We start from the raw sequence: 25000 nt of genomic DNA, 5'->3' as shown, positions 1-25000 counted from the left end.
GTCGGCGGCGATGTCTGGAATAGACACGTCACAAACATCTGTGGAGAATCCAAGCTGCACAGACAAGCAGGAGCAAAGAGACGGCACAGCTGTCGCAGTGAGCTGACGCATTCCCCGAGCAACGTCAACAATATGAAGCACACACACACACACACACACACACACACACACACACACACACACACACACACACACACACACACACACACACACACACACACACACACACACACACACGCGCGCGCGCGCGCGTACAGCGGTCGTGTGTAATCTGACGTACGTCTGTGAGGGTGACGGTGTCACGCTGTTGGTCGTATTCAAAAAGCGCGGCGTGGTGCTTCAAGAACTTGCGAACCGGCCCGTTTGTCCGCTTGAAGCGCTTGTGCCATGATTGGCCTGTCTTGTCACACAGCGCCTGCAGTAAGTGGAAAGGGTGGTGGTGGTGGTGGTGAAGAACGGGTAGAAGTGGTGGTGCGGTGGTGGCGGTTGCAACAACGGAGCAAGGTCTATGCTATTGACACCGTGTGGGCTTGTGAGCAAGTGTGCTCTGTGTCGCAGCCGCTTGTTCACCGTACCTTTGTCATGTCCTGGATGGGGACGGGCAGCTGTGACGGCTCCATCGACCGTAACAGCGCCTGTGTCCATGCAGCACAGAGGTGGTGGAGTTGGGGTTGGTCAGTAATAGGTGAGGTCAGGTTGCTGTGGTCGCGTACAAACACAAAAAATGCACACAAACACAAGGAAGCGGGCGAAACACACCTTGGCGCGCGCACACACACACACACACTCACTCACTCACACACACACACACACACACACAAACACAACCAAAAACAAACAACCAAACAAACAACCAACCAAACAAACAAACAAACAAACAAACAAACAAACAAAACAAAACAAAGTGTTGAGACCGTACGTGGACGCAGGTGGCGGCGTCATTGCACATGAGGAAATCAACGTCGACAGCTTTCTTCTTCTCGCCAGCCGCTGATGACGACGATGGTGATGCCGGCTTGGACCAGTTGCCTGCACACCGACATGCCGACAGGGACACATGGTATGGAGCCGGGTCAGGAGGGGCGGGGCACACCCAAAAGCCGCCGACCACACACACACACACACACACACACACACACACACACACACACACACACACACACACACACACACACACACACACACACACACACACACACACACACACACACACACACACACACACACACACACACACACACACACACACATTGCGAGTTGAACCTTCGTTGTAGACGTCGCGGATGTAGGCGTAGTAGTGTCCGCTGTGGGCGGCGCCGCGGTGCAGAACAACAGAATACAGTGCGTACTCGTACTCTTTCGTGCGTCCATCATCAGTCGACACGTGTGTTGGTGCGGGACAGGCCGAAGTAAGGTGGTGGGTGCATCATGATGCGGTGTCATGCGGTGGTGAGGTGGTGTGAACTGAACGCACTGCCTCATCGAATTGTCGTGCGATGGTCATTCCATACGGGTACACACGTGTTTCAACGCACGCCCGTTCACTACACAAGCACAAGCACACACACACACACACACACACACACACACACACACACACACATACACGCACACACACACACGTCGACAATGGATACCTGGGAGCTCCGTGTCCTCTGTGCAGTATGGTTTCATGTCCAGAATGTCGGGAAACGCATACTCGTTGGTCTCCTTTGTGCGCGTGCCTTTGTTCCAGTCATAGCTATCAGTGGCGGTGCAGTTGTTGAAAGGGTGAAAAGAGTGCATGTGTACGCTTGAAATTGCCATGACATCACACACACACACACACACACACACACACACACACACACACACACACACACACACACACACACACACACACACACACACACATGCAGCCTCATCGCTCGTCTCAACTGCCACGAGCACCTCCATCGACTTTGTGCCCCGCTCCCCCCCCTCTCTCTTCCACCACCGCCACCACCACCTGCATCACCTGAATCGCATGAGGTTGAAGCTGATGATGGGCGGGAGCGACGAGAGGAGAATGCCCTTGTACGCCTCAACCAGCCGGTCGCACGCGCTGCACCGGAACTTGTTGTCCCCGCACAGGTGCTCCATCTCAGTGAACTTGGACAGCCTGCGCAGTGTGTGTGTGTGTGTGTGTGCGTGTGTGTGTGTGTGTGTGTGTGTGCGTGTGTGTGTGTGAATATCAAAGGTTCTCAAGGCGCAACAACGGCAGTGCATGCAACAATAATGCTCAAGCTTCTCCAGCAGCAGCAGCAGCAGCAGCAGCTCACCCTTGTTGCAACGACACGAGATCCTTGACGGGCACGCTGATGTCCAGAAACGATTCCTCACGACGTGACGCAGCGCCGCACTCCAAGCACTGCACAATGTTGACAAGCTTGCCCTCGTACATGTCCCGGATGATCCGCTCCCCAGGGCTCATTACCAGCGACTGCACACACGTGCACGTGTGAAGGACGGGTACGCGTGTGGGGTTGTGTGGTTGCAAGGGGGTGAGAAGTTACAGATGCGTCTTCATGGCAAGACACTCTACACACGCACATACACACGCGCACACGCACACAAGCGCACGCACTTGTTCGATGGCGTCGAAGAGGACACGGTTAAGCTCCTGCACGTCGTGCTGCTGGATTTCCTGACTGCGCTGCCATCCAAACGCCGCCGTCAGCTCCCCCACGGGCACAGACTTGCGCTCCAGCAGCTGCAGCCGCGCAAACAGGCGCTGCACCGCCATTTGTGTGTGTGTGTGTGTGTGTGTGTGTGTGTGTGTGTGTGTGTACGAGTGTGCATGTGTACGAGTGCGTTTGTGTGCATGTGTACGAGTGTGCATGTGTACGAGTGCGTATGAGTGCGTGTGTGTGGTGAGGTGTGTGTGTGTACGAGTGTGTATGAGTGCGTGTGTGTGGTGAGGTGTGTGCAATGTGGTGTCACTCCATTGGTGGTGAGGGCAATAACTCAGTGAAACAACACGTGATCGCTCCACTCCCGTACCCGAAGGGCGAGTGGAATCTTGCGTGTGCGCTGATCATTCCGATCTGTGCTCTCTCCGAGATCGGCCTCCGCTGTTGCATGCCATCACCACAAAAGAGAGCAACGGATGTCAAATCTGAGCAAGACGATACAAGACACACACACACAGACACACACACAGACACGCACACACACACACACACACACACACACACGGCACACAAAGGTACACAAACAAAGGCACACGCACTCATACCCACACACATGCACACACAAGGCACACAAAGGTACACAAGCAAAGGCACACACACACACACACATACACACGGCACACAAAGGTACACAAACAAAGGCACACGCACTCATACCCACACACGCACAAACACACAGGTACATAAAACCACAACGCGGACGTACTCAGTTCGTAAAATCTCTGGCGCAGCTGTGGTGTGAAGTACATGGTCTGTATTAAGGAGTTGAGGTAGCATGTGGTCCCCAAGTTGGCCAGCCCTTTCAGCAGCCCCCGCAAAAGCACGGCATGCACCGTGAGGCGATGTTTTCAAAAGGAGTGGCAGCGACATACGTGCACATGCATTCTGTTGTGTCTGTGTGTGTCTGTGTGTGTCTGTGTGTGTCTGCATCTGCTACGACGACATAGCAAAGCATGCATGGCAGTGAGGGCAACATCAGCCTCACCTGCGAGGTTGCACTGTGCACGACGATCTGGTGGCCGTGGTACACTGTCCTTTGTCGGGCTCGCATCTGCACAGTGCAAACACAACGCAAACACACACACGCATCTGTCTGTGCCAACGTGTCTTGCACACACATACACACACACACAGACACTGCATGCACAGCTTTGTTGCCGCTGCCGCACGCCCTCACACACCCTACACAGCACAACATAGCATAACACAGCACGTACGGGTGGAGACGTATTGTTGCTCCGCCTCATCCTCCTCGAACAGCTGCCAGATATCCATGTCGATGTCGATGATGGTGTGTAATCGGCGCAGGTTGGTTTGGTTGGTTTGGCGCAGTCCACAAAGCAGTCCGCCAGTTCCAGTTTCAAAGACAGTCAGCGACACCACGAAAAGCAACGGCGCACCCGCTGCTCAAATGGAGAAAATGTTTGATTTGAGCGCGAAGATCAAATGCCCATTTTTAATCCTGGCAACACAAACAGCAGAGAGACAAGACAACAGCGGACGCCAAGAAGAAAGGAAGGAACCACGCCAAGACGGGCAGCTGTGAGTGTGGTCGTCGAGCAGACACAGGGGAGGCGGGAGCAGCAAGAAGACAAGAATCCAGCAACAGCAGCAGCAGCAGTCGCGGTCATGGCACGACGAAGCCAGTCAAACCAAAAGGTGCGCGCGTGCGTGATTGGGTGTGCGTTGATGAATGATGATGCAGATGAGCGCGAAGATGTGTTGGATTGTGATGAGGGTTGATCGTGGCGTGATGTGGACCGTTTGCACACCCACAGCCACAACCAACGCGCAATGCACTGTCTATCTGTCCAGCTCTCTCTCTCTCTCTCTCTCTCTCTCTCTCTCTCTCTCTCTCTCTCTCTCTCTCTCTCTCCCCCTCTGTCTCACCCTCATTTGCGCATCTCACACGCACCCACACGTTGCCTGTTGTCGGTGTTGTCGTGCAGGCGCTCGTCTTGAGCCGTGACGAGTGGGAGCGAATCAAGGCGCACCTTCGCCCATCGCCTCAGATCATCGAGCAGCAGCGCAAGCAACAAGAGAAGCAGCGCCTGCACGAGCTCTCGCAGCAGAGCGTCGCAGGATGGTCGAACACGATCGCTGTACGTCTATGCGTGTGACATGTGTCGTTGAGAGGGGCTCTCGGAAGGTCAATGTTTTTTTTTTTTTGATCATGTCAAACATGACCGAGGGCATGTGCCAAGATGTGTGTACGTGTGTTCTTGTGTGTGTGTGTGTGTTATTGTGTGTGTGTGTGTTTGTGTGCCTGTGTGTTTGCTTTGATAGCTTGGCTACCACAATGCCACCAACTGACTGCGCAGCACATGCATCTCATCATCTCAACGTTCAGGGTCAAAGGCAAGCAAAGCTGGAGGCACGAAAGAAGCGGCTGGAGCAGATGGAGGTGGGCTCGTCTCTCCACATCAACACAATACTGCTCGCACCTGTCCACTGTCACGTATCTCCGCTTGCCATGGCTGTCAACCGCGTCATGTTGACCTGCCGCTCCGCTGTCGTGCTCTCAAGCCCACACTCACCCAATGGCATGACAACACGTCTCGTGCCCTTCGTGTGTGCTCGCTGCCTTTGTGGGTACAAATTCAGGAGAAGCGCAAGCAGCTGGACAAGGAGGAAGAAGAATTCCAGGCAGAGCAGCGCCGCAAGGCCATCGAAAAGGCAAAGGTGTGCATGCATGTGCATGAGCGCACATCACGTCACGTGCTTCGGCAAGCTTTGTGTCTGACTGGACAGCCCATGCCGTCTCGTGATCCCTGGTTGTCATCCAAGTGACGCTACGCGCACAGAAACACACACAGACAAGCGCACACGCGTTCACCACCGTGCGCCAACTCACCGCCACTGCCTTGCGCTGCGCACGTGTCAACAGCAACAACTGTACGAGCAAGACGACCGCATCCGCGGGGTGCAATCTGCCGTGCTCATGTCCGAGGTCATCCGTGAGCGCGAGCGCCAGGCAAACAGAAAGACAAAGCGGTTGGTGGCCTCATATATGTTTGTGTGTTTGTTTGTGTGTTTGTTTGTTTGTTTGCTTGTTTGCTTGTTTTGTGTCGAATGGCATGGCCCTTTCTACGTTTCAAGCTGGATACATGCCCACACTCGTTCGTGTGTGCACACTTACATGTGGGCTCACACACTCTCCGGTCTCACTACTGCCATTGCTTGTTGCCGTCACCACCCTTGCTTTGATCACGGACAGTGCGGAGTTGTTGAAGCAGTATGAGCAGAGTCTTGTTGAGCAGAGCGAGCAAGAGCGCATCGAGGCAGAGAAGCGCGAGGTGCGTTGACCTCTGGATGGGTGCAGTGAGGATGAGGGCTGCAGTGCATGACACACCTGCGCCGGCTTGGTTTGAACACAGTGACAAATCACCTTGCTTCTATTCACTCACACACTCACACAAACGCACACACACACACATACAAACACACACACGCACGCACACACGCACACACACACACTCTCTCTCTCTCTCTGGCCGCGGTTGCCAGGCTGAGAAGCAGCGGCTGAAGCGGGAGCAAGAGATTGCACTGGCGGCAGACCAGCTGCAGCAGGCGGCAGAGAAGCGCAAGCAGCGCCTGCACATGCGCAAGGCCGAGCTCGACGAGGCTGTCGCCATCCACGAGGACGTGGTGCGTCTCACAGCTTGCACGGTGGCGGTGGTGGTGTCATTGCTTTGTTCTGATGGTGGATATACATGTGCGCATGCCCATATGTGTGTGTGTGTGTGTGTGTGTGTGTGTGTGTGTGTGTGTGTGTGTGGAGCGCGCACAGTTTCCTTCTCTATGCATGCCATTAGCTCAAACCATCCAAGCACTGACATGTAATTTCTTACCTCGCAAACACACACACACACAAACACACAAACGTAAACACATACGTCGCTTCATTTGCAGAACAAGCACACGGCGGAGGAAAAGGCGCGCCAGGTGGCGACAATGCAGCAAAAACAACATTTGAGGTCGGAATTTGAACGTCAGCGGCAGGAGCGCGAGCTGCTCGAACAGCGCGAGAAGGAACTCCAAGAGCAGGAAGAAGAAAGGTTTGTGTGTGTGTGTGTGTGTGTGTGTGTGTGTGTGTGTGTGTGTGCACGTGTGCGTGTACAGGGGTTGTGTTAATACACTGCTGCCTTGCTTGACTGCGCTTCTCCGAGTACACCTGCATTGATAAGATCACCCGCTCACACAGCAACATTGCCCTCCCCATCCTCCTTGCCCCCCCCCCAATGCAGGCTGCGGCTTTACACGGAGACGCACGACCGGCTGGTAACGCTGCAAAAGGAGCGGGAGGCGGAGCGCATTCGCCAGGTGCAGCAGGGCCGCTTCAACGTCGCAAACAAGCTTGCACAGTCCGTCAGGCGCGTCGCTGACGAGGTGACAGCACACTCACCATGGTGATGGCTGTTGTCGCCCCATTGGTTATTGAGGGTTGCCGCTGTGCTTGTGCACCACTCTATTTGTGTCCTTTCATGTGCAATTCTCACGCTTCCTGGTTTGTATGTACGCGTGTGTGTGTGAGCAGGAGGAGCAGCAGCGGCAGCGCGTGATTGAGGAGCGGGACCGCCAGCGCCAAGAGGTTAGCAGGACCCCATCACACCCTCCCTTTGTCGCACAGACATGCACAGACATGCACACGTGTTCCTACCTTTTCCTTGCCTAACTCCCTTTCATACCTTGCATTTCGCTCACATGTGTGTGCGTGTGTGCGTGTGCGTGGTGGTGGTGGTTTTTTTTTTTTTCATTTCGCGCAGGCTGAGGAGCGAAAGGAACAGGAGCGGAAGAGAATGCTGGATGACATTTTCCAGCACCGCGAGATGGACATGCAGCGCAAGGCCCGCGCAAGGAAGGAGGAGGCTGAACGCGAGAAGCAGGTGTGTGCAAGTATGTGTGTGAGTGTGTGTATGCAAGAGTGTGTGCGTGTGTATGCAAGTGTGTGTGTGTGTGTGGCCTGAGTTGTAGTGAGTGAAACAACCCAAACTTGCTTTCCCTTCGTCGCTTCATTTTCTTGCCTTGTACTCATGCAGCCGGTTGTGTGCGTGTGTTTTGTTTGTCTCTAGCGCGCGGAAGAGTTCCGGCGGCAGGCGGAAGACGCAAAGAAGCAAGCGGAGGAGAAGCGACGAAAGGTTGGTCATATGTCATCTATGTCACTGTTGCAAGTACACGCACATCCCCGCGCGCATACACACATATACACTGTGTTGCCATACATGCAAGTGATGAACAGGAAGTGTTGTCATTGCAACTGCCTCGCGTTTGCTATTTCAACTTCCGAATCTCCAAACCTCCAACCTGTTCCCCAACTGCCCAACCGCTAACCTTCCTGCCTTTGTGTCACTGTGCCGAGCAGAAGCGCGAGGAGTTGCAGCTGCTGCAGGGCGAAGTGCTGCAGATGCAGGAGCACAAGCGGCGCCAGCGCGTGGCCGAGCGCCAGGCGGAGATGCAGGAACGCGAGGAGCTGCTGTCAAAGGAGAAGCAAGAGGCGCAGTCGTTTGCTGCGTTCACATCGCAGCAGCTGCAAGGCGTCGAGGGCAACGGCTGCCCAAACACGTTTGCCATCAAGAAGGTTCGTGCGCACACGTTGCTGTTTTGCCCTTGCGCTTGTGTTAGGTGTGTGTGTGTGTGTGTGTGTGTGTGTGTGTGTGTGTGTGTGTGTACACACGAGGACACACGTCTACACGTGCTGGAATCGTACGAAATCCGGGTTCATGCGTTGCATGCATGCAAGCACATGACCACTTGTTGTATCGCCCCACGTCTCCACCCGTTCTCAACGACCAACCTACAACCAACCAACCAACCAACCACCACGGGCCCTTACTTGGTTGTGGCAAACAGGTGCTGCTGGCGGATACACAGAAGAAGCGCGGCCCGCCAAAGGAAGGCAAGCAGTGGACCCATTGCCGCGGCAACCCTTTCCCTGGCGACACCACCCGTCGCCTGGGCTTCACTTGGACCGACTAGACATACACGTCGTGTCGTGTGGTGTCGTGTCGTGTGGTGTCGTGTCTGTTGCTTGTTTTGGTTGGTGCGGTGATGTTGTTAACTGCTCAATATCCTTGTGGTTTGCGTGTTTTCGGGATGGCTGTGTTGTGTCCAATGATGATCCGCACATACGCTGCTAGAGTTTGTTATCTTCCCGTCTCTCTCCTTTCTCTTCCTGTATTGCTGCCGTCACATGCGAACGTGGCTCGTAATTGGCTTGGCAGTCGACGATTCCAGTGCTGGTGCTTGTGTTTGCTTTCCTGCTCTCTTCTGATGATTGATTGAATCCCCCCCCTTCCAAATAAACGTGCCTCGCTCTCACCGCCCTGTTTGAGGTGGCAACTCAACCCGCCAACTCATGACAGCAGTTGTTTGCCTGCACGCACACGCAGTGAATAACTGAAACTGCATTCATGATCATGTAATGTATTACATGGCGTGCAGACATGTGTACACACACGCACTCACTCACGCACACGCTTGAATGCACACGGTCAACAACCAAAGCCTTTTTACAAAACAAGGGCAAAAGTGCAAGTGTGCACGCAAGCACAAGCGCAAAAGTCGTTCATAGTGCGCCTCAACATCAACGATGCACCGGCACTGCAAGGCACCGCTCAAAACCTGCCGTCTCGGTATATTTCCTCGTCCCTGGCCTATTCGCTTCAAATTCGCACTCACACAACGCAGTACTCAATATACTCGCCGCTTGGGGTGGGGATCCGCTCAATGTCTGGGCTCCGTGGTGGCGGTGACGCGTGGAATGAGGGAAGATGCTGGATCTCCGTGGGTACTGGGTTCCACGAGGATAATCGTTGCTGAATGCCCTCCGCAGCAGAGGCGCGTGTTGCCCTTGGTCTTGGTGAGTTGGCGATGGAATCTGCCGTGCCTCTTCTTCTCGCAAGGGACAGAGCAGGGATGTGGTGGCTCTGGCTGTGGTGTGCGTGATCGTGTTGTTGGCGCGCATAGTCGATGGCTCGCCTGCGGGCTCGAGCAATGTTGCAGATGACGTCGTCTGCGGCCTGCGCATCGAAGATGTGGAGCTGAATGGCTGCTTCACCCGCCTCGATTTGCTCGTCCTGCTGTTCCTTTAGGAGCCGCCTCGTGCGTGCCTTTCGAATGCGCAGTACCCACTGGCGCACATAGTACACGATAAGGCCAATGATGATCAGGATGATTAGCTCCACACCCGCGATCAGCGTAATCACAAGAATCCCAAACGTGTTTGGCGCTGGCACGACGACATCGCCTGGACCTTGTGTGTGTGTATGTGTATGTGTGTACATGTGTGTGTGTACATGTATGTGTATGTGTGTACATGTGTGTATGTACATGTGTGTGTATGTACATGTGTATGTATGTACATATGTGTATGTGTGTACATGAGCGGGTGAGTCAGGTGCTCAAGAGTACACGAGTACAACCACGTCATGTTTCCAGCGACGTGTCTCCTGTGTCCTGTCAGTCTCTCCTTTCCTCCATTTCCATATACATCTACAAACGCACACGCAGCTACACGCAGCTACACGCAGCTACACGCACAGCCACCCGCTCTCCTTGCCCTCCAACAACAGCAACAAACCTTCGTTCATCTCATCTCATCGCATGCAGACTTGCGCCACGACGGTACAAGCACTGCCCGACTGCCAAGTTTGTTTGTCGTCTGAGCCTGCAGGCTCTGGTCGAAAAGTTGTAAAACCTCACAACAATTCTCCACAACCGCCGTTTTCTTCTCTGTTCAAGTTTGTTGTTGGTTCGCCTTGTGATTGTGTGTTTACCCTCCTTCTCTCCTTGGCCATGGATATGCTCCAAGAGCAGGTAATGTAGTGGGGCTGGCAGTTGAGCACGCAAGCCAGCAGCCCATGCGACGTGCGTGTGTGCGTGTGCGCGTGTGTGTGTGCTTTTGGGTGTTGGGCAATTTGCGCTTACACACAAGTGGGTGTCCACGCGCAATCAACCCTCAAAGCACACGCACACACGCTTCCTCCTTCCACATCGCACACTCGCTCACTAGCCCATCTCCACTTCACCCCACTCCACTCGCCTCGAATGCATGCAACTTGCTTGGCAGCAGGCCCCAGCGCCACCACAACTCGTGCTGGCTGCTCTGTCCTGCGATGTCACCCAGCTCACGGACCTCCTTTCCAGCGGTGTCGATATCAACGAGAAGGTGCAGTTGTATGTTCTGGTGTGCAGTGTGTGGTGTGGTGTGCAGTGTGTGGTGTGGTGTGGAGTGATATGTGTGTGTGTGTGTGTGGTTGGTTATGTTGCGTTGCATCTACTGTGGCTGTGTGTGCAGGGTTTGTGCTTGCACTCCCTTCCACAGCAACCCGTGCATGCTGTTTGAGGAAGTGGCATGGTCGCCCTGCTTCCTTATTCGCTCACTTGCGCTTTTCATGCCGTTGCACCCAGGACCATGCTGGCCGCACCGCACTGCACGCCGCAGCGTCCACTGGCCTGTTGGACTCCGTCGCAAAGCTCGTCGAAGCCGGTGAGTGAGTGTGTGTGTGTGTGTGTGTGCAATGTCTGGTTGTGGTCCTGGTTGTGTGTGGTAGTGCGATCTGTTTGCACATGTACGGATGCCAGCACACACACACATATATATATATATATACATACACACACACACACAGGTGCTGATGTCAACGCCCGTGACAGCGAGTGGATCACGCCAATCCATCTGGCCAGCAACTCACACAACCCGGTAAGCATATCCATGTTTTGGTGCGAGTGTGAGTTGACCTCACCACCACCACCACCATGCAAATCGCATCACTCATACCACCCGTGCACGTTCGTTCAGGCTGTGGTTGACTTCCTTGCTGACCGCGGCGCCGACGTCAATGCACGTGACAAGCGGTACCAGACAGCCCTCCACATCGCCGCTTCCTCAGGTGTGGCGCGTGCGTGTGCGACATGTGTGCGACATGTGTGCGTGAGCGCATGTGAGAGCGTGTGTGTGTGCGTGCGTGCGTTGTGTGTGAAAACGGTTGTGCTTCGCCTGTGTGACCTTGCTTCGAACGCACACTACGACCTGCAGGTATGCTGCCATCACCACTCATTACACTCTGTCACTGTCTGCAGGCGATGAGGACGTGCTGCAGAAGTTGATTGAGCTGAACATGGGCGTTGGTGTCCCTGATCGCTCCCGCCGTCACCCGCTCCACTACGCCGCATTCAAGTCAGGCGCCTGGCTTTGAACGCGTGTACATGCTGTACCTTTTGTGTCGGTTTACGTTAGTGTTTGTGCATCTGCATTTGTGGCAGCTCAGCAGTGGCCGGCGCACGTGCACATGGTGTTAACCACTTGTGCACACACCAAACGCATCAGCCCCACCCTCATCCGCGTGTGCGTGCGTGTACCTGGCCTCGGCTCCATTTCAAATGTTACGTTCATTGCATATGTGACACCAGTGGGTTTGAGGCCGTCTCGAAGCTGCTGTGGGAGCAAGGCGGCGACCGCAATCCCGTCGACCGCGCAGGCCGCACGCCGCTCTTCCTCGCCGCTCTTCAAGGTCCGCACGACACGACACACACACACACACACACACACACACACACACACACACACACACACACACACACACACACACACACACACACACACACACACACCAGTATCTCATCCATGACTGGCTTGTTGTGCCATTGCTGTCATCACTCGTCGCTCATCACTCGTCACTCACCACCATCACCACCATCTCTATCATCATCATCATCATCATTGCGACTTGTTCCCTTCACAGGCCGCCACGGGCTTGTGCGCGTCATGCTCGAGGATGAAACGACACTGCAGCGACGTGCGTGGGCTGTGATTTGTGTGCGCATGTGCTCTTTGTATTCACCCTTCACAGCGCTTCTCTCTATGTGTGGCTGTGCATATGTGACACGCTTTCCTTGCAGCGCTTACATGCGAGTGTTCACCGTCACCGCCGCCTTCACACGCATGTCGTTCCCTCGCTTTCTTGCCGCCGTGCACATGTGCTGCGTGTTCAGATGCGACGCTGAAGGATACGGCGGGTTACACGCTTCTCCACGCCGCCGTCCTCTCCGGTTGCATCACCACGTGCGTCCACACATGCGCTGCTGTTTGGCGCTGATGGTGATCACAACCGCACGTGATCGCCTCAACCCACCGCACACACACACACACACACACACGCACACACACACACACACACACACACACACACACACACACACACACACACACACACACACACACACACACACACGTACAGCGTGTCGATTGTGATGGCGGCAAAAGTGAACGTGGATACAAAGACGACGAAAGGGTTGACGCCGCTGCACCTCGCAGCAATGGCCGGACACGCTGTTATTGCGCAATCGCTGCTGGAGAGCGGTGCCGCCGTGGACGAGGCAGACAAGGACCTGCAGACACCACTGCACAAGGTCCCCACCAACAACAGCAAAAAGAAGAGGAGGGGTTGGGAGGTGCTTACAAGGCAGAAGTGTTGTTGTATGCCTGTTTGCTTGGTTGTTGGATGTTTGTGCATGTCATCACTCGCGGCTTTGTTGAGACACTTTTTTGGGTTCAATTGAGCAGACCACCTGTCATCAGCGATCCAACTCATGTTCACCCCCACCCACCGGCCCACGTATGGCCACCTTCACCCCCATGCTGTCTTGTCTGCTGCACATGTTGTGTTTGTGTTTGTGTGTGTGTGTGTTTGTGTTTGTGTGTGTGTGTGTGCGTATGTGTGTGCACAGGCATCTGCGCTTGGCTATCAGGAAGTTGTGGAAGTCCTCATCAGCCACAGCGCCAGCATTGACGCAAAGGTGTGCACTTGTGAATGTGAATGTGAATGTGAATGTGAAAGTGCGTGTGAGTGCACGTTCTCTTTTTCCAGTGCACATCTGCATATCCGTGCGTGACCTCACCCATCGCTTCTTCCTCTTCTTCTTCTTGGCAGGACATCCGTGGGCGCCTGCCCATGCATCTCGCATGCAGCACGGGCGATGTCGGAACCATCGAGAACCTCCTCCTCGCAGGCGGTGCGTACTCCACAGGACAGGGATGTGCATGCGTGCTGTGTTGTGTATTGTATTGTCTCGTACGTAAATGTGTTTGAATGTGCAACGGGTGGGTGTTATCAGGTGTTTTTGTACATGTTAGTTCTCCCTCTTTCACATCACTTCCCCTCCACATATCCTCTGTATCCACCTGTTTCTTGATGCACACATGTGCTGTTGTTCCTGCAGACGACACACTGAACGTTGCGGACAACGAGGGCAACACGCCGATGCACTTTGCTGCCTTCCACGGCGACTCGCAGCTCCTTGATCTTCTCGAGGACAACGGCGGCAAGCTCGACATGTCAGTACCCCTGCATGTGTGTGTGTATGCAATGTGTGTGTGTGTATGCAATGTGTGCATGTGTGTGAGTGTGCATGTGTGCTTGTGCGAATGTGTGCACGTGTGTGTGTGTATGTGCGCGTGTGCGAATGTGTGTGAGTGTGCATGTGTGCATGTGCGAATGTGTGCACGTGTGTGTGTGTGTGTATGTGCGCGTGTGCGAATGTGTATGTGCAAATGTGCATGCGTGCGTGGCGGCAAATGGCGGCATTTTTCGCTTGGCCTCAGGCTCACCTGTCGATTGTCTCATATCACCACCAACCGCCCCCTTCCTTGTGGTCATTGCAGCGAGAACGTGAACAAGCGGCTGCCGATCCACATTGCCGCTCGCTGCGGCAACACAGCTGCCCTCCTCTTCCTCCTCGACAAGGCCCCGCACACCCTCGACCAGCGCGACAGCAAGAACCAGACGTGAGACATCCAATGCACTCAACACGCACTCGCGCTTGTTTGACATGCTGCCTCACGCTTCCACCTCTTCCAAACAGCCCACTCACGACCACCGCCACCGCAACCATAACTCTTCAGCCTTCTTTTTGCTCACACTCCCAACACACCACAACCTCCCCCCCCCCCTGCATCAGGCCCATGCACGCTGCAGCCTTCTCCGGCACCGCTGACGCTGTCATCGTCCTTGTCAACCGCGGCGCAAAGTGAGCATCACAGCCACGCACCACGCACCACGTACCAGTCGTGCACGCGTCGCCACGCGCTTCTTCTGACGTGGATACGGTGTTTGTCGTCTCTAATGCTGCTCCCACCACTCATGAACGCGCGCATGCAGGTGTGACCTGCTTGATGCGTACCAGCGCACCCCGCTGCACTACTCAGCCGTCTCAGCCAACAACGTCGCGACGAACGTCCTGCTCCAGCATAGTGCGTTTGTGTATGTGTGTATGTGTGTGTGTGTGTATGGTGTGTGTGTGCGTGTGCATGTGTGTGTGACGCTCAACGGTGCTGTTTGTGTAAAGCTTTTAGGCCCATAATTCGTAGAAGTGATGCTTACCACGTCACATTGCTGTTGTGCAATTATCATTGGGTGTGATTCAGTGGCCAAGTACCTGAAGTTGAAGGTGGATGTGCACAAGCGCAGCGCGTTGCACCTCGCTGCTGCCACCGATCGCCTTGGAGACACCGTCGCTCTTCTTGTGAAGGATGTACGTGGCAGTGGGCAGCACGCACATGTGCTGACATAAGACACACACACACACACACACACACACACACACACACACCTTGTGCATGCCTGTTTCTCATCATGGCTTGTGTTGTCTGCGACAGGGCCTGGCCATTACGCAAGGCGATGAGGAGAAGGTGTCGCCCATCCACCTTGCCGCCTTCAAGGGGCACAAGGTACTTGGTCTGGGATTGTGTGGCCTGGGTGTGTTGTGTGTTGTGTTGTGTGTGGTTGATGACCACGCTGTGCTACCTGTGATATTGAGCACACGGGAACGTTTGTTCCTCCCTCACCAACACACACACACACACACACACACACACACACACACACACACACACACACACACACACACACACACACGTAACCATATATGCAGATGGCACTGGACTTTATGCTGGATGCGCTTCCTTCTGTGAATGTTCCGGCCGCGATTGATGCGACCGACGCACACGGGCGCTCGGCGATCCACTTTGCTGCTGCGAGCGGCATTGATGCGGTCATGGACACCCTCCTCAACACGTCTGGTATCACGCTCGACCCCGCAGACGACCAGGTGCGTGTACACACCGCTGAACGTTTCAAATTATGTGTTCCGAGTGCGTGTGTGTCTGTGTGCACGTGCACGTGTGTGCACATGTTTGTGTATGTGCATATGTGTGGGCGTGTGTGTGGCTGTGTGGGTGTGTGGGTGTGTGGGTGTGTGTTGCTGCGCTGCTGTAGGCATTCACTCATCCTCATCGTGGTTTCGGTTTTAGGGCAACACCCCGCTGCACGTCGTTGCCCACGCGGGCTTTGCCGATTCCCTGCAGATGCTCATGGACAGGGGCGCCGCTGCCAACGCACAGAACCGCGTATGTGTGTGTGTGTGTGTGTGTTCTTTTTGGTGGTGTGGCGTGTTCTGTGTTGCACTTCGTGTGTCTCCCACTCACCCAGCCGCGTCCGGCTCTGCTCAATCACTCAATCACTCAATCACAGTTGGGCCAGACGCCGCTGATGCTCGCTGCAGCCAAGGGCCACCTCGGTGCGGTTGAGGTGATGCTGTATGACGAGGACTTTGACACTGATGTGTTTGCAAAGGACAACCGCGGCCGCACTGCCGTCATGTACGCGTGCCAGTCCGGCAACCTGGACTGCATCCGCTGCTTCCTCCAAGCAGAGCCTGCGCCAAACTTCAACGCACAGGTTGGAATTTGGATGGGGGTGGGTGGAGGGGGGCGTGAGATGATTGCGTTGGTGCGGCGGTGTGGCGGTCTGCTTGTTGTGGAGCGATCCTCCTGCTTTTGCTTGTGCTGCGTATTTGCTGTGGCGTGTTTGACCTGTGCTTGTGGAGCCTTATTTGTGCCCGCACACACACACACACACAATCTGCCACGAATGCAAGGATGAGATTGGACGCACAGCCTTGCACTATTGTGCAGAGAAGGGCCACGCTACAGTGAGTGCAATTGCCGACTTGACGCAAATCATGCTTTTTCCAAATGCTTCTCTGACAAAGGTGTCTCGTCTTGTGTGCAGACATCCACATCCACATCCACATCCACACCGTTGCTTCTCATCCTTCAACCTACGACTGCTGCCATGTTACTCACAATTGTGTGTGTGTGTGCGTGTGTGTGTGTGTGTGTGCGTGTGTGTGACAGGTGATGGAGGAGCTTGAGGAGAAAACAGACAGCGACTTTACGCTTGCGGACACATATGGACGTACGCCCGCGCACGTGGCTGCCATGTTTGGGCAGGAGGATGCACTCAAGCTGGTCATGAAGCACGCGCCCGTGAACGCTGTGGACGGCACTGGCCACACGCCACTGCACTACGCTTGCTTCCACGGCCACGAGGTGCGCAGATGCGGAGAGGAGGAGATGCTGTGGTGCCCTGTACAGGCCGAGCGCCCAAACGAGATCGTTGTGAGCGGGTCTGTTCCCCTGTCTACTGTCTACAATCATCGGCGTTGGCTCATGTGTGCTGTTGCATGCACGCTGCGTAGGGCTGCGTGTCGATGCTGCTGGAGGAAGGGGTGGAGTGGAAGGCTGCCGAGGGCGAGAGCGCCTTTGGGCCCCTGCACTGCGCGTGTGTGCACGGCCACTTTGGCTGCCTCGACTCGCTGCTTGAAGACGCCTCGGGTTTGGTGAGTCGAATGTGATGTGAAGTGTGTGTTGGAGAGAGGAGCGCAGGGCAAGTGTTGGTTCAAGCGTGTGCGTGGATCGTTGTGCGTTTGCGCTCATATCTGCCTGTTGTGTTGCGACCCCATGCCTGACGCCACGATGCCATGCGTCATGTCTCCAATCCTGTTCCTTTGCCATTGCCTTTGTGCAGGATGTGGATGCGGCTGATGACCGCGGTCGCACGGCGCTGCATCTTTCGGCAGAGGGCGGCCATGCCGAATGCGCAGCCTCGCTCGTCGCAGTCGGGGCCTCCCTGGACAAGGTGTGTGTGTTTGTTTGTTTGTGTGTGTGTGTGTGTGCGCGTGTGCAAACATGCGCTTTTGGCGTTTGCATTTCACTGATCCTTGTGTTTCTTGAACGACACCTCCCCCCCCCCCTCTGTTTGGGTGGTGCAGAAGAACGGCGTCGGGCAGACTGCGTTGATGCTGGCGAGCGCCCACGGCCACGCTGGCGTCATCGAGGCCTTGCTTGACCCAGACCTCGGTTCGTGAATCGCGTGCATGCGTGCTTGTGTGTGTGTGTGTGTGTGTGTGTGTGTGTGTCTGTGTCTGTGTGTGTGTGTGTGTGTGTGTGTGTGTGTGCATCCATGTAGCCATGTAGCCATGCTGTTCCACCTTCTCATACGTTCCGCGCTCCCCTCTCCCTCTCTGCTTGCTACGTGTGCTTTAGAAACGCACCCGAATCCATTCCTGAAGGACAACGCCGGCATGACGGCGCTACACCACGTGCTCTCGGACAAGGTGACGACTCACACCTGCACACGCGAGCTGACGTTCACTCCGTTCATTTGAAACAGTTTGTGACGTAATACGCTGTGACGTGATGTCGTGTTACATGCAGTTCTCACTCCCATTTCTTGCCTCCCTTGTTTCGTCTTTAGAGCAACTTGGAGTCTGCTGAGATGGTTGTGTCAGCGGCCATTGCCCGTGATCCCGCGTCCCTCAACATCCAGAATGAGCAGGGCGAGACGTGAGTGCCATGTGTTGTGTGTCTTTGTTCCTTCTTGCTTGCTCGAACGCGCAAAGGGTGATGCATTCATGCCTTTTGGGTTATTCCTTTTTGTTCTCACTTCACCATCCTCTTGCCTGCTCGTGCATCACACACACACACACACACACACACACACACACACACACACACACACACACACACACACACACACACACACACACACACACACACACACACACACACACACACACACACACACAAAGCGCGCTGCACTTGGCTGCGGCACGGTTCTACGGCACGATTGTGGCCATGCTCTTGGAGGCGGGTGCAGACCTCAACATCCAAGATGCAAACGGTGAGAATGCACGTGTGGTGGGTAGCAGCTGTCTTGCTGTGTTTGCTGTGCGCGACACCCCCTTGTGTGACGCACACCCTGTTGTTTGGAGCACACCATTGACATCTCATCGGCTGCACGAAACACTTGTGTGTCACGTTGTTCAGGTCTCAACCCCATGTACCGATTGCTGTGCTCGGAAGATGCCCGGGCTTGCCTCAAGTCCTTTTTGGCACACATGTGATTGTGGTTTCATTGTGTCGTCTCTTGTGGTCTTGGATTGCTTATTGCACGTGCGTGGATGGTGTGGACGGTGTAGGGCTCTTTGCTTTCTGAGCGTGTGTTGCTTGGGTTGGTTGATTCACAGCGGGAGTGATGTGGGTGACAGAAAGCCAGTACAACATGAACAACAACAGTACGCCATCACAACCGACAACGCTGCCAAATCCACCCCACGCACACACACTCACTGCGATTTTGTTTCTCAATGCGTTGGCTTTTGGTTGAATGCATGCAACTCGCTCGGGTGCAGTTAATGTTTAATTGTCTAGTCATCATGTACACTGTCGCCAAGACAAGCGGCGCAAGCAGCAGCACTGCGCTCGGCAGAATGCAAACAAGCGGGAGAGAAGAGAGATGGTGCGGGAGCGTGTGCGTGTGCACACATCAAATCGCAAGAGTGCGAGGGTTTCACGCGCGCAGGCGCTTAGTCCTCCTCCTCCTCCTCGGCGCCCTCGACGTTGAAGTAGCGGACCTCGTATGTGGTGGGGTTGCTGGCGACGACGCGCAGGTACTCGCGCAAGCTAATCTCCTGGTTGACCTTGGTCTTCTTCAGGAACTTCTTCGTCAAGTACTTGATGTACCTGTGTATGTTCGATGAGGGGGGGGGGGGAGGTACAGTCAAAGCAAAACAGAGTGAGCGAACGAACACAAATAAAGTACCGAGGTGGACGACATGACAAACAGGCTGAGGCAAGCCGTAGAACGGGCGCACGCGCAGGAACCCACATTGCACAAGTAGCAAACACACACACACACACACACACACACAGATGTGTAGACGCGACCACGCAGCAACCCCACCCCCACTCAAGTCCACACGTCGGGACGTACCGCTTGGACATGGGCAGCTTGGTGGCGACGGTGACCTTGCTGTCGGTGTTGGTGATCTTGACGATACCGGCGAGCTGGCCGGTCTTGCCGTTGACCTTGATGCGCTCGTGCAGGAAGCGAGCAAACTCAGACACCTCCACGAGGCTGTCCTCGGCGACCTTGCTGAAGTCCACGGTGAACTTCTTTGTGGCGATCTTCTTGGCACCCTTTTGCTGTGTTGTTTTGTGCGAGACAAAAGCAGATGGTCGTGCAAATACCCACGATCACAATCAATCATCATATGAATGAATGAATGAATGCAACCGCGGAATACTACACATTGTGCAAAAGGGACGCACTTGTGGAAGGGGCAATCAAGCAAAAGAACGAGAGCGTTGGCATCTCTGCCATTTGTATCAGAGCTACAAGCTTACCGCAGGCATGATGCTGGTCTGTGGTTGGTGTGTGGCTGGTGTGGTTGGTTGGTGTGGTTGGTTGGTGTGGTTGGTTGGTGTGGTTGGTTGGTGTGGTTGGTTGGTGTGGTTGGTTGGTGTGGTTGGTTGGTGTGGTTGGTTGGTGTGGCAGAGCACGAGGCGGCAAGAAAAAAAAAAAGGCACTCCACACACACACGCACACGCACTGATGGCGAAAAGAACAAGGGCAGATACCACCCAAAATTTCTTTGGTTAGAAAAACAGTAGAAGATGTCAACAAAGCAGACTGTATTTTGCCACCTGTTGTTGGTTGGCAAAGAAGCCCTTGCCACATCAGGGATTTGCCACCGCCGTTATCGAAGAAGACGGAGATGAAGGCGGACGATGTGGAGGACAGCAGGGAGTGGTGCACGCATGTGCTTGGCAGTGCGGGCATGCCGCTACCGGCCCCTTCAGCGGCCAAGCCACGCCGAAACACTGCCGCCTTTGTCATTTACCTTGAACGCCTCGAAGATGTCACGCTGCCTTCCATCTACGAGGTAGCACTGATGTGTGTGTGTATGTGTGTGTGTGTGTGTGTGTGTGTGTGTGTAGGTGTCTCTTGGTTTTGATGACGCTGGTGGTTGTTGTCACTCATGGCCGCTGCGCTGAGTTCTGCACTGGAGAAAGGTTCACCTGTTCACACAAAATTGCACACCAACCACACACACACACTCACATACTTGCTCACACACACACACACACACACACACACACACTTGCTCGCAAACACACACAACCACACACACACACACACTCATTCACACTCACACACACACACGCACACACACTAACTCACACGCGTACGTGTGCAGGATCTGGATGTGAGCGCGACCGTGAGGGTGTCATTCTTCTTCGATGGCAGCAAGCAGGTGTTTGGGAAAACGTGGGTATCGGAGCCATGTAAAGTGGTGCCTGTCGCTGGAAAACGACGTAAGGTTGACGTGGAGATCAAGCAGCACGCTTGGTTCAAGACCAAGATCGAGGACGAGGACTGCCTGGGCATCGTGGAGCTTGTCTTCCACGCACCATCTTTCAACGACAGCGTGGATGACTTGGAGGTCCCCTTGCTGCCGCATCAGGTCGCCGCAGGCTGGCAGCTCGTCAGCATGTTCCCGCCACGCGGCGAGCGGCACACGGCCGAGACCATGGACGACATCCCGCAGCAGATCAGCGCCAGCATCGACCGCCTCGACATGCTTCCCGGCAGCCCGCAAGTGCTCTTTGTGCTGGAGGTGCACGCCATTGAAGGCTTGCAGAGCTTGCAGTTGCAAACAGAGATGCAGGGCGCGCTGAGCCTGGCCCTGATCGAAGCAACCGCACCACTCTCAAAGCGCTTCAAGTACGTGCCTGATAACATGCTCGTGTCCCGATACACGCGCGTGCCTGGCCTGGTTGAAAACCTGCGGCCCATGTTCGACGACGAGGAGGACCCGGAGACGTGGGAGTGGATCCGGGACGCCGCGCCCGAGCAGGCCAAGCCGTTGATTGCCAGTGACCTGCAGATTGCGATGACGCCCTCCTTACAGCGCTTTGAGGAGACGCTCCTCGACCACATCAAACAGGTGCACCACCGCATCTTGTGCTGCGTGCGCGCGCATGTGTGTCTGTGTCTGTCTGTGTCTGTGTCTGTGTGTGTGTGTGTGTGTTTTCTTGTGTTGGGTGGTGCCGTTATTGTGTACATGTGTAAGAAGCTGCCTCAGCTGCTGCTCGATGCGCCTGGCAGTGTGCTCTTGTGGAACGTGGCCATGCTTTCCTTGAACCAATTCTTAACACACACAACCCACACACACACACACGCAACCACGCACACACACACACACACGCACACGCAACACACATGAGCAGTCTGTGACGACTGCGCATCCTGGTTTGGATGAGAAGGAGACCAGCAACATCATGCGTCGCGTTGCTGTGAAGCAGCGCTTCCTCAACGTAAGGAAGCAAAGAGTGGAAGTGGTTTGCGTGTGTGCGCGTGTGTGCGCTTGTGTGCGCGTGCGTGCATGTGTGCGTGCTTTTGCCAGCCTGCTTGGATTGCACGTGGAATGCGTGAGTGTGACCCCGCTTTCATCGCTCAAGTCTCCACCATTGCTGCGTTGTTGCTGTTGGGGTGATTGTGGTCGTTGCAGGTGGGCGTACACAACGGCCTCACATACTTGAAGAAGCCAACACAGATCCCGCTGGTGGTGCGTTGGGCATCCTTGTTTTCATGGCGGCGAATGGAGGGATGACGACGCCTTCGTTATTGCTGCACACTGCCCTCATCATGACCAGCTGACCAGCTCACAAAGCCACAACCACACACACACACACACACACACACACACACACACACACACACACACACACACACACACACACACACACGCACGCACGCACGCACGCACGCACACACGCACGCACGCACGCACGCACGCACACACGAAACGCCACAACCACAAAACCACGACCACACCTACAACCACGATGCAAGCAGCAGGAGAGTGGGAACCGCAGCTATGCGTCAACACGCGAGGGCGAGCAGGGAAGCGACGAAAACACGCGTGCAGCAGAGGCGCAGGCATCGTCTGGGGATGGTGGATCCCATCTCCACTTTGACGGCACAATTGAATTGCGTGATGTCGTGCAGGCGCCTGAGATGGCGGTGACGCTTGAGCTGCTGTACGCTGTTGCTGTCCCCGTCGTCTTCGACAAGGCAGCAGGGAAGCAAGGCAAGCGCATGTCACGCGCGTTTTCACATCAGCAGTCGATATCCGCGCTGCCAACGCAGATGGAGCAGACGTTTTGTCTCCGTTTCGGCTGTGTCCTCCCCTTTGCAGGCGGACAGGACCCGGCTGCCGTGGCCTCGCACACCATCGAGCTGCTCGGTACGTGCACACGATGTTCTCTCATTTTATTCGTGCACGCAAGTCCTTTGCTTTGCTTCGCTTTGCTCGGGCGTGTTTTGTGCTTGATGCACGTTTTGTGCGTTGTATTCATACGTACGTGCTTGCGCATTCTGTGCATGGTTGCACGTTGTGCGCGTGTGGGTGCAAGACGAAATCAATACTTTCCTGCTGTTGCTTTCTGTGCTCATTGAACAATCACGCGACGCACTGCCCACATCAGGCCCGCCACTGCAGACGCCAAAGAACGATTTGCTGTTCACTGCGCAGCAGCTTGACCGCGACAGCCGCGTCTTCCTCACAAAACAGTACTGCCAGGCATTCGCCAGGTGCGCGCACCCTCATGGTTGATGTGCGTGTGCGCGTGTGTGCGTGTGCGTGTGCGTGTGTGTGTGCGTGTGTGTGTGTGCCTGCCTGTACGCGCGTAAGTGTTAACCTTGCCTGTCCTCCTTGCGCTCTCGATCACGCTTGAATCACTCAACCGCACACACCATTCGCCGTCCCGCCCCTTGCGTCCAATCCACCCTGAACCATTGGCAGCTTGACGCTCTCCGTCACAGATGTAGACGAACTGCTGCACACACGCGGGGAAAATCTCGGTGAGCGCACATGTGCGGCTGACTGCATTGCACCTGCCACACCCGTGGACACACCACGTGCGAGAGTGCGAAGGCGTTTGTACGCGTTGATGATGCTCCTTGTGGTCCAGTTTGTTGTGATCGCCTCAACCCTGACGCGTGGTGTCCCGAATGATCCACATGTCCTCAGGCCACAGCATGCGGCATGCGATGGTGCGGGCCCTGAGTCACGTCGGCCGCGACGATGAAGACGGAATTGCGCAGCGCCCACAGTCGGCTGAACCGTCCCCTCGCATGCGGGTATTGTGGCCTGTCGCGTGTACATGTGTGCATGTGCCGTGTATGCGTGTGCATGTGTGCGTGTGCTTGTACGCACATGCGCGTGCTTGTATCGTGTATGCGTGTGCATGTGTGCGTGTGCGCGTGCGTGCATGAGCGTGGAGAGCGACCTAATTCGCGGCTTTTGCACCACATGATGTCGCTTGTTTTGCGATTCATGCTGTCGCCCAGGGTCGCCGCTTGCCGTCATCACCAGCCGCCCGCTCCCAGTCCCTCTACGTCCCAAAGAAGGTGCAGTGCATTGCAATGGCACACAACACACAAAGACACAAGAACGAACACACATACACACACATGTGCATGCATGTGTTCACCTTGTTGCTTGCGCTTGTCCTCTTTCCTATGTCTCCTTGCGCTTGAGACAGAAGCGTGGGCAGAGCTTGCTTGCACCGCCGGGCAGCCACCGCAAACCACAACCATCATCAACAACAGCGGCACAGCACTCGGGGGGAGGGCGCAGTCGCGTGCTGGCGGAGAAGCAGCGAGCCGTGTCGTTCTCAACCAACCTGGCCGCCCCCGTGCGGCGCGGTGGTCCCGCGTTTGCAACTCCGCTCAGGCCATCCACCGCTCCAGACACGTCCACGGGGAAGAAGGGTGCGTGCGTGTGCATGTGTATGTGTATGTATGTGTGTGCGTGTATGTGTGTGCGTGCGTGTACTGCTGTCGTGAAGTAGCTACGTGCATCTGCTTTTGTCTCACATGGCGAACGTTGACGCACACACACACACAATACACACAATACACACACAATACACACACACGCTCTCTCTCTCTGTCTCTCTGTCTCTGTCTCTCTGTCTCTGTCTCTCTGTCTCTCTCTCTCTCTCTCTGTCTGTCTGTCTCTCTCTCTGTCTCTCTCTCCTCTCTCTCTCTCTCTCTCTCTCTCTCTCTCTCTCTCTCTCTCTCTCTCTCTCTCTCTCT

General features: G+C 55.2%; 6 protein-coding genes across 6 annotated transcripts in view; 3 read left to right on the top strand and 3 right to left on the bottom strand.

The window, feature by feature from the left end:
- PTSG_00761 (uncharacterized protein) overlaps positions 1 to 4144 on the bottom strand; it is an 11217-nt gene extending 7073 nt beyond the window's left edge. The window contains exons 1-13 of the mRNA XM_004998169.1: positions 3929 to 4144; positions 3697 to 3762; positions 3418 to 3510; positions 3022 to 3092; positions 2606 to 2752; positions 2301 to 2461; positions 1997 to 2140; positions 1638 to 1741; positions 1264 to 1356; positions 920 to 1029; positions 576 to 635; positions 281 to 415; positions 1 to 54 (exon numbers count right to left, since the gene is read on the bottom strand). The exon at positions 1 to 54 is cut by the window's left edge and continues 12 nt beyond it. Of these exons, the coding sequence (XP_004998226.1) occupies positions 1 to 54; positions 281 to 415; positions 576 to 635; positions 920 to 1029; positions 1264 to 1356; positions 1638 to 1741; positions 1997 to 2140; positions 2301 to 2461; positions 2606 to 2752; positions 3022 to 3092; positions 3418 to 3510; positions 3697 to 3762; positions 3929 to 3986 (1296 nt within the window). The 5' untranslated portion in view covers positions 3987 to 4144. The remainder of the gene's footprint in view (positions 55 to 280; positions 416 to 575; positions 636 to 919; positions 1030 to 1263; positions 1357 to 1637; positions 1742 to 1996; positions 2141 to 2300; positions 2462 to 2605; positions 2753 to 3021; positions 3093 to 3417; positions 3511 to 3696; positions 3763 to 3928) is intronic.
- A 30-nt stretch (positions 4145 to 4174) lies between these two features.
- Positions 4175 to 9060, top strand: PTSG_00760 (uncharacterized protein). The gene is made up of 14 exons (XM_004998168.1): positions 4175 to 4370; positions 4661 to 4813; positions 5062 to 5115; positions 5316 to 5393; positions 5599 to 5705; positions 5929 to 6007; positions 6219 to 6359; positions 6624 to 6769; positions 6959 to 7100; positions 7249 to 7302; positions 7478 to 7597; positions 7784 to 7849; positions 8074 to 8289; positions 8562 to 9060. Exons 1-14 carry the CDS (start codon positions 4341 to 4343, stop codon positions 8685 to 8687), a joined length of 1512 nt encoding a protein of 503 aa, XP_004998225.1. The 5' UTR covers positions 4175 to 4340; the 3' UTR covers positions 8688 to 9060.
- A 57-nt stretch (positions 9061 to 9117) lies between these two features.
- PTSG_00759 (uncharacterized protein) lies at positions 9118 to 10386 on the bottom strand. The gene is made up of 2 exons (XM_004998167.1): positions 10291 to 10386; positions 9118 to 9963 (listed from the first exon to the last, which is right to left on the bottom strand). The coding sequence occupies exons 1-2, from the start codon at positions 10298 to 10300 to the stop codon at positions 9386 to 9388; spliced, it is 588 nt and encodes a 195-aa protein (XP_004998224.1). The 5' UTR covers positions 10301 to 10386; the 3' UTR covers positions 9118 to 9385.
- A 38-nt stretch (positions 10387 to 10424) lies between these two features.
- PTSG_00758 (uncharacterized protein) lies at positions 10425 to 19135 on the top strand. The gene is made up of 30 exons (XM_004998166.1): positions 10425 to 10526; positions 10783 to 10878; positions 11121 to 11199; positions 11342 to 11412; positions 11512 to 11602; positions 11793 to 11889; positions 12123 to 12223; positions 12455 to 12508; positions 12705 to 12774; positions 12950 to 13121; positions 13440 to 13508; positions 13643 to 13724; positions 13932 to 14046; positions 14374 to 14496; positions 14670 to 14738; positions 14870 to 14961; positions 15136 to 15242; positions 15367 to 15438; positions 15642 to 15818; positions 16021 to 16116; positions 16241 to 16447; positions 16647 to 16700; positions 16906 to 17100; positions 17250 to 17390; positions 17579 to 17689; positions 17823 to 17910; positions 18097 to 18167; positions 18308 to 18396; positions 18642 to 18733; positions 18880 to 19135. Exons 1-30 carry the CDS (start codon positions 10506 to 10508, stop codon positions 18954 to 18956), a joined length of 2979 nt encoding a protein of 992 aa, XP_004998223.1. The 5' UTR covers positions 10425 to 10505; the 3' UTR covers positions 18957 to 19135.
- Positions 19136 to 19418: 283 nt separating this feature from the next.
- Positions 19419 to 20247, bottom strand: PTSG_00757 (60S ribosomal protein L22; the record flags this gene model as incomplete). The annotated part of the gene is made up of 3 exons (XM_004998165.1): positions 19419 to 19575; positions 19826 to 20037; positions 20239 to 20247. The coding sequence occupies 3 exons, from the start codon at positions 20245 to 20247 to the stop codon at positions 19419 to 19421; spliced, it is 378 nt and encodes a 125-aa protein (XP_004998222.1).
- A 291-nt stretch (positions 20248 to 20538) lies between these two features.
- Positions 20539 to 25000, top strand: part of PTSG_11638 (uncharacterized protein) — a 12889-nt gene continuing 8427 nt past the window's right edge. The window contains exons 1-10 of the mRNA XM_004998164.1: positions 20539 to 20777; positions 21093 to 21842; positions 22126 to 22212; positions 22407 to 22463; positions 22754 to 23144; positions 23386 to 23491; positions 23703 to 23761; positions 23931 to 24040; positions 24251 to 24310; positions 24445 to 24673. Coding sequence (XP_004998221.1) covers positions 20610 to 20777; positions 21093 to 21842; positions 22126 to 22212; positions 22407 to 22463; positions 22754 to 23144; positions 23386 to 23491; positions 23703 to 23761; positions 23931 to 24040; positions 24251 to 24310; positions 24445 to 24673 — 2017 coding nt within the window. The 5' untranslated portion in view covers positions 20539 to 20609. The remainder of the gene's footprint in view (positions 20778 to 21092; positions 21843 to 22125; positions 22213 to 22406; positions 22464 to 22753; positions 23145 to 23385; positions 23492 to 23702; positions 23762 to 23930; positions 24041 to 24250; positions 24311 to 24444; positions 24674 to 25000) is intronic.

The sequence above is a fragment of the Salpingoeca rosetta genome, assembly GCF_000188695.1.
Source record: "Salpingoeca rosetta unplaced genomic scaffold supercont1.2, whole genome shotgun sequence".
NCBI lineage: Eukaryota > Choanoflagellata > Craspedida > Salpingoecidae > Salpingoeca > Salpingoeca rosetta.
Note: the sequence above shows the minus strand (reverse complement) of the source record. Positions and strands in the feature narration are given on the sequence as shown.

Bases quoted from the DNA above. Each gene is read 5' to 3' on its own strand.
- PTSG_00758 (XM_004998166.1), top strand. From the start codon at position 10,506: ATGGATATGCTCCAAGAGCAG. The intron at 11,603-11,792 runs GTGTGGCGCGTG...CACTGTCTGCAG, and splicing joins CCACATCGCCGCTTCCTCAG to GCGATGAGGACGTGCTGCAG. The intron at 12,775-12,949 runs GTGCGTCCACAC...ACACACGTACAG, and splicing joins CTCTCCGGTTGCATCACCAC to CGTGTCGATTGTGATGGCGG.
- PTSG_00760 (XM_004998168.1), top strand. From the start codon at position 4,341: ATGGCACGACGAAGCCAGTCAAACCAAAAG. The intron at 5,706-5,928 runs GTTGGTGGCCTC...GATCACGGACAG, and splicing joins GCAAACAGAAAGACAAAGCG to TGCGGAGTTGTTGAAGCAGT. The intron at 7,303-7,477 runs GTTAGCAGGACC...CATTTCGCGCAG, and splicing joins GGGACCGCCAGCGCCAAGAG to GCTGAGGAGCGAAAGGAACA.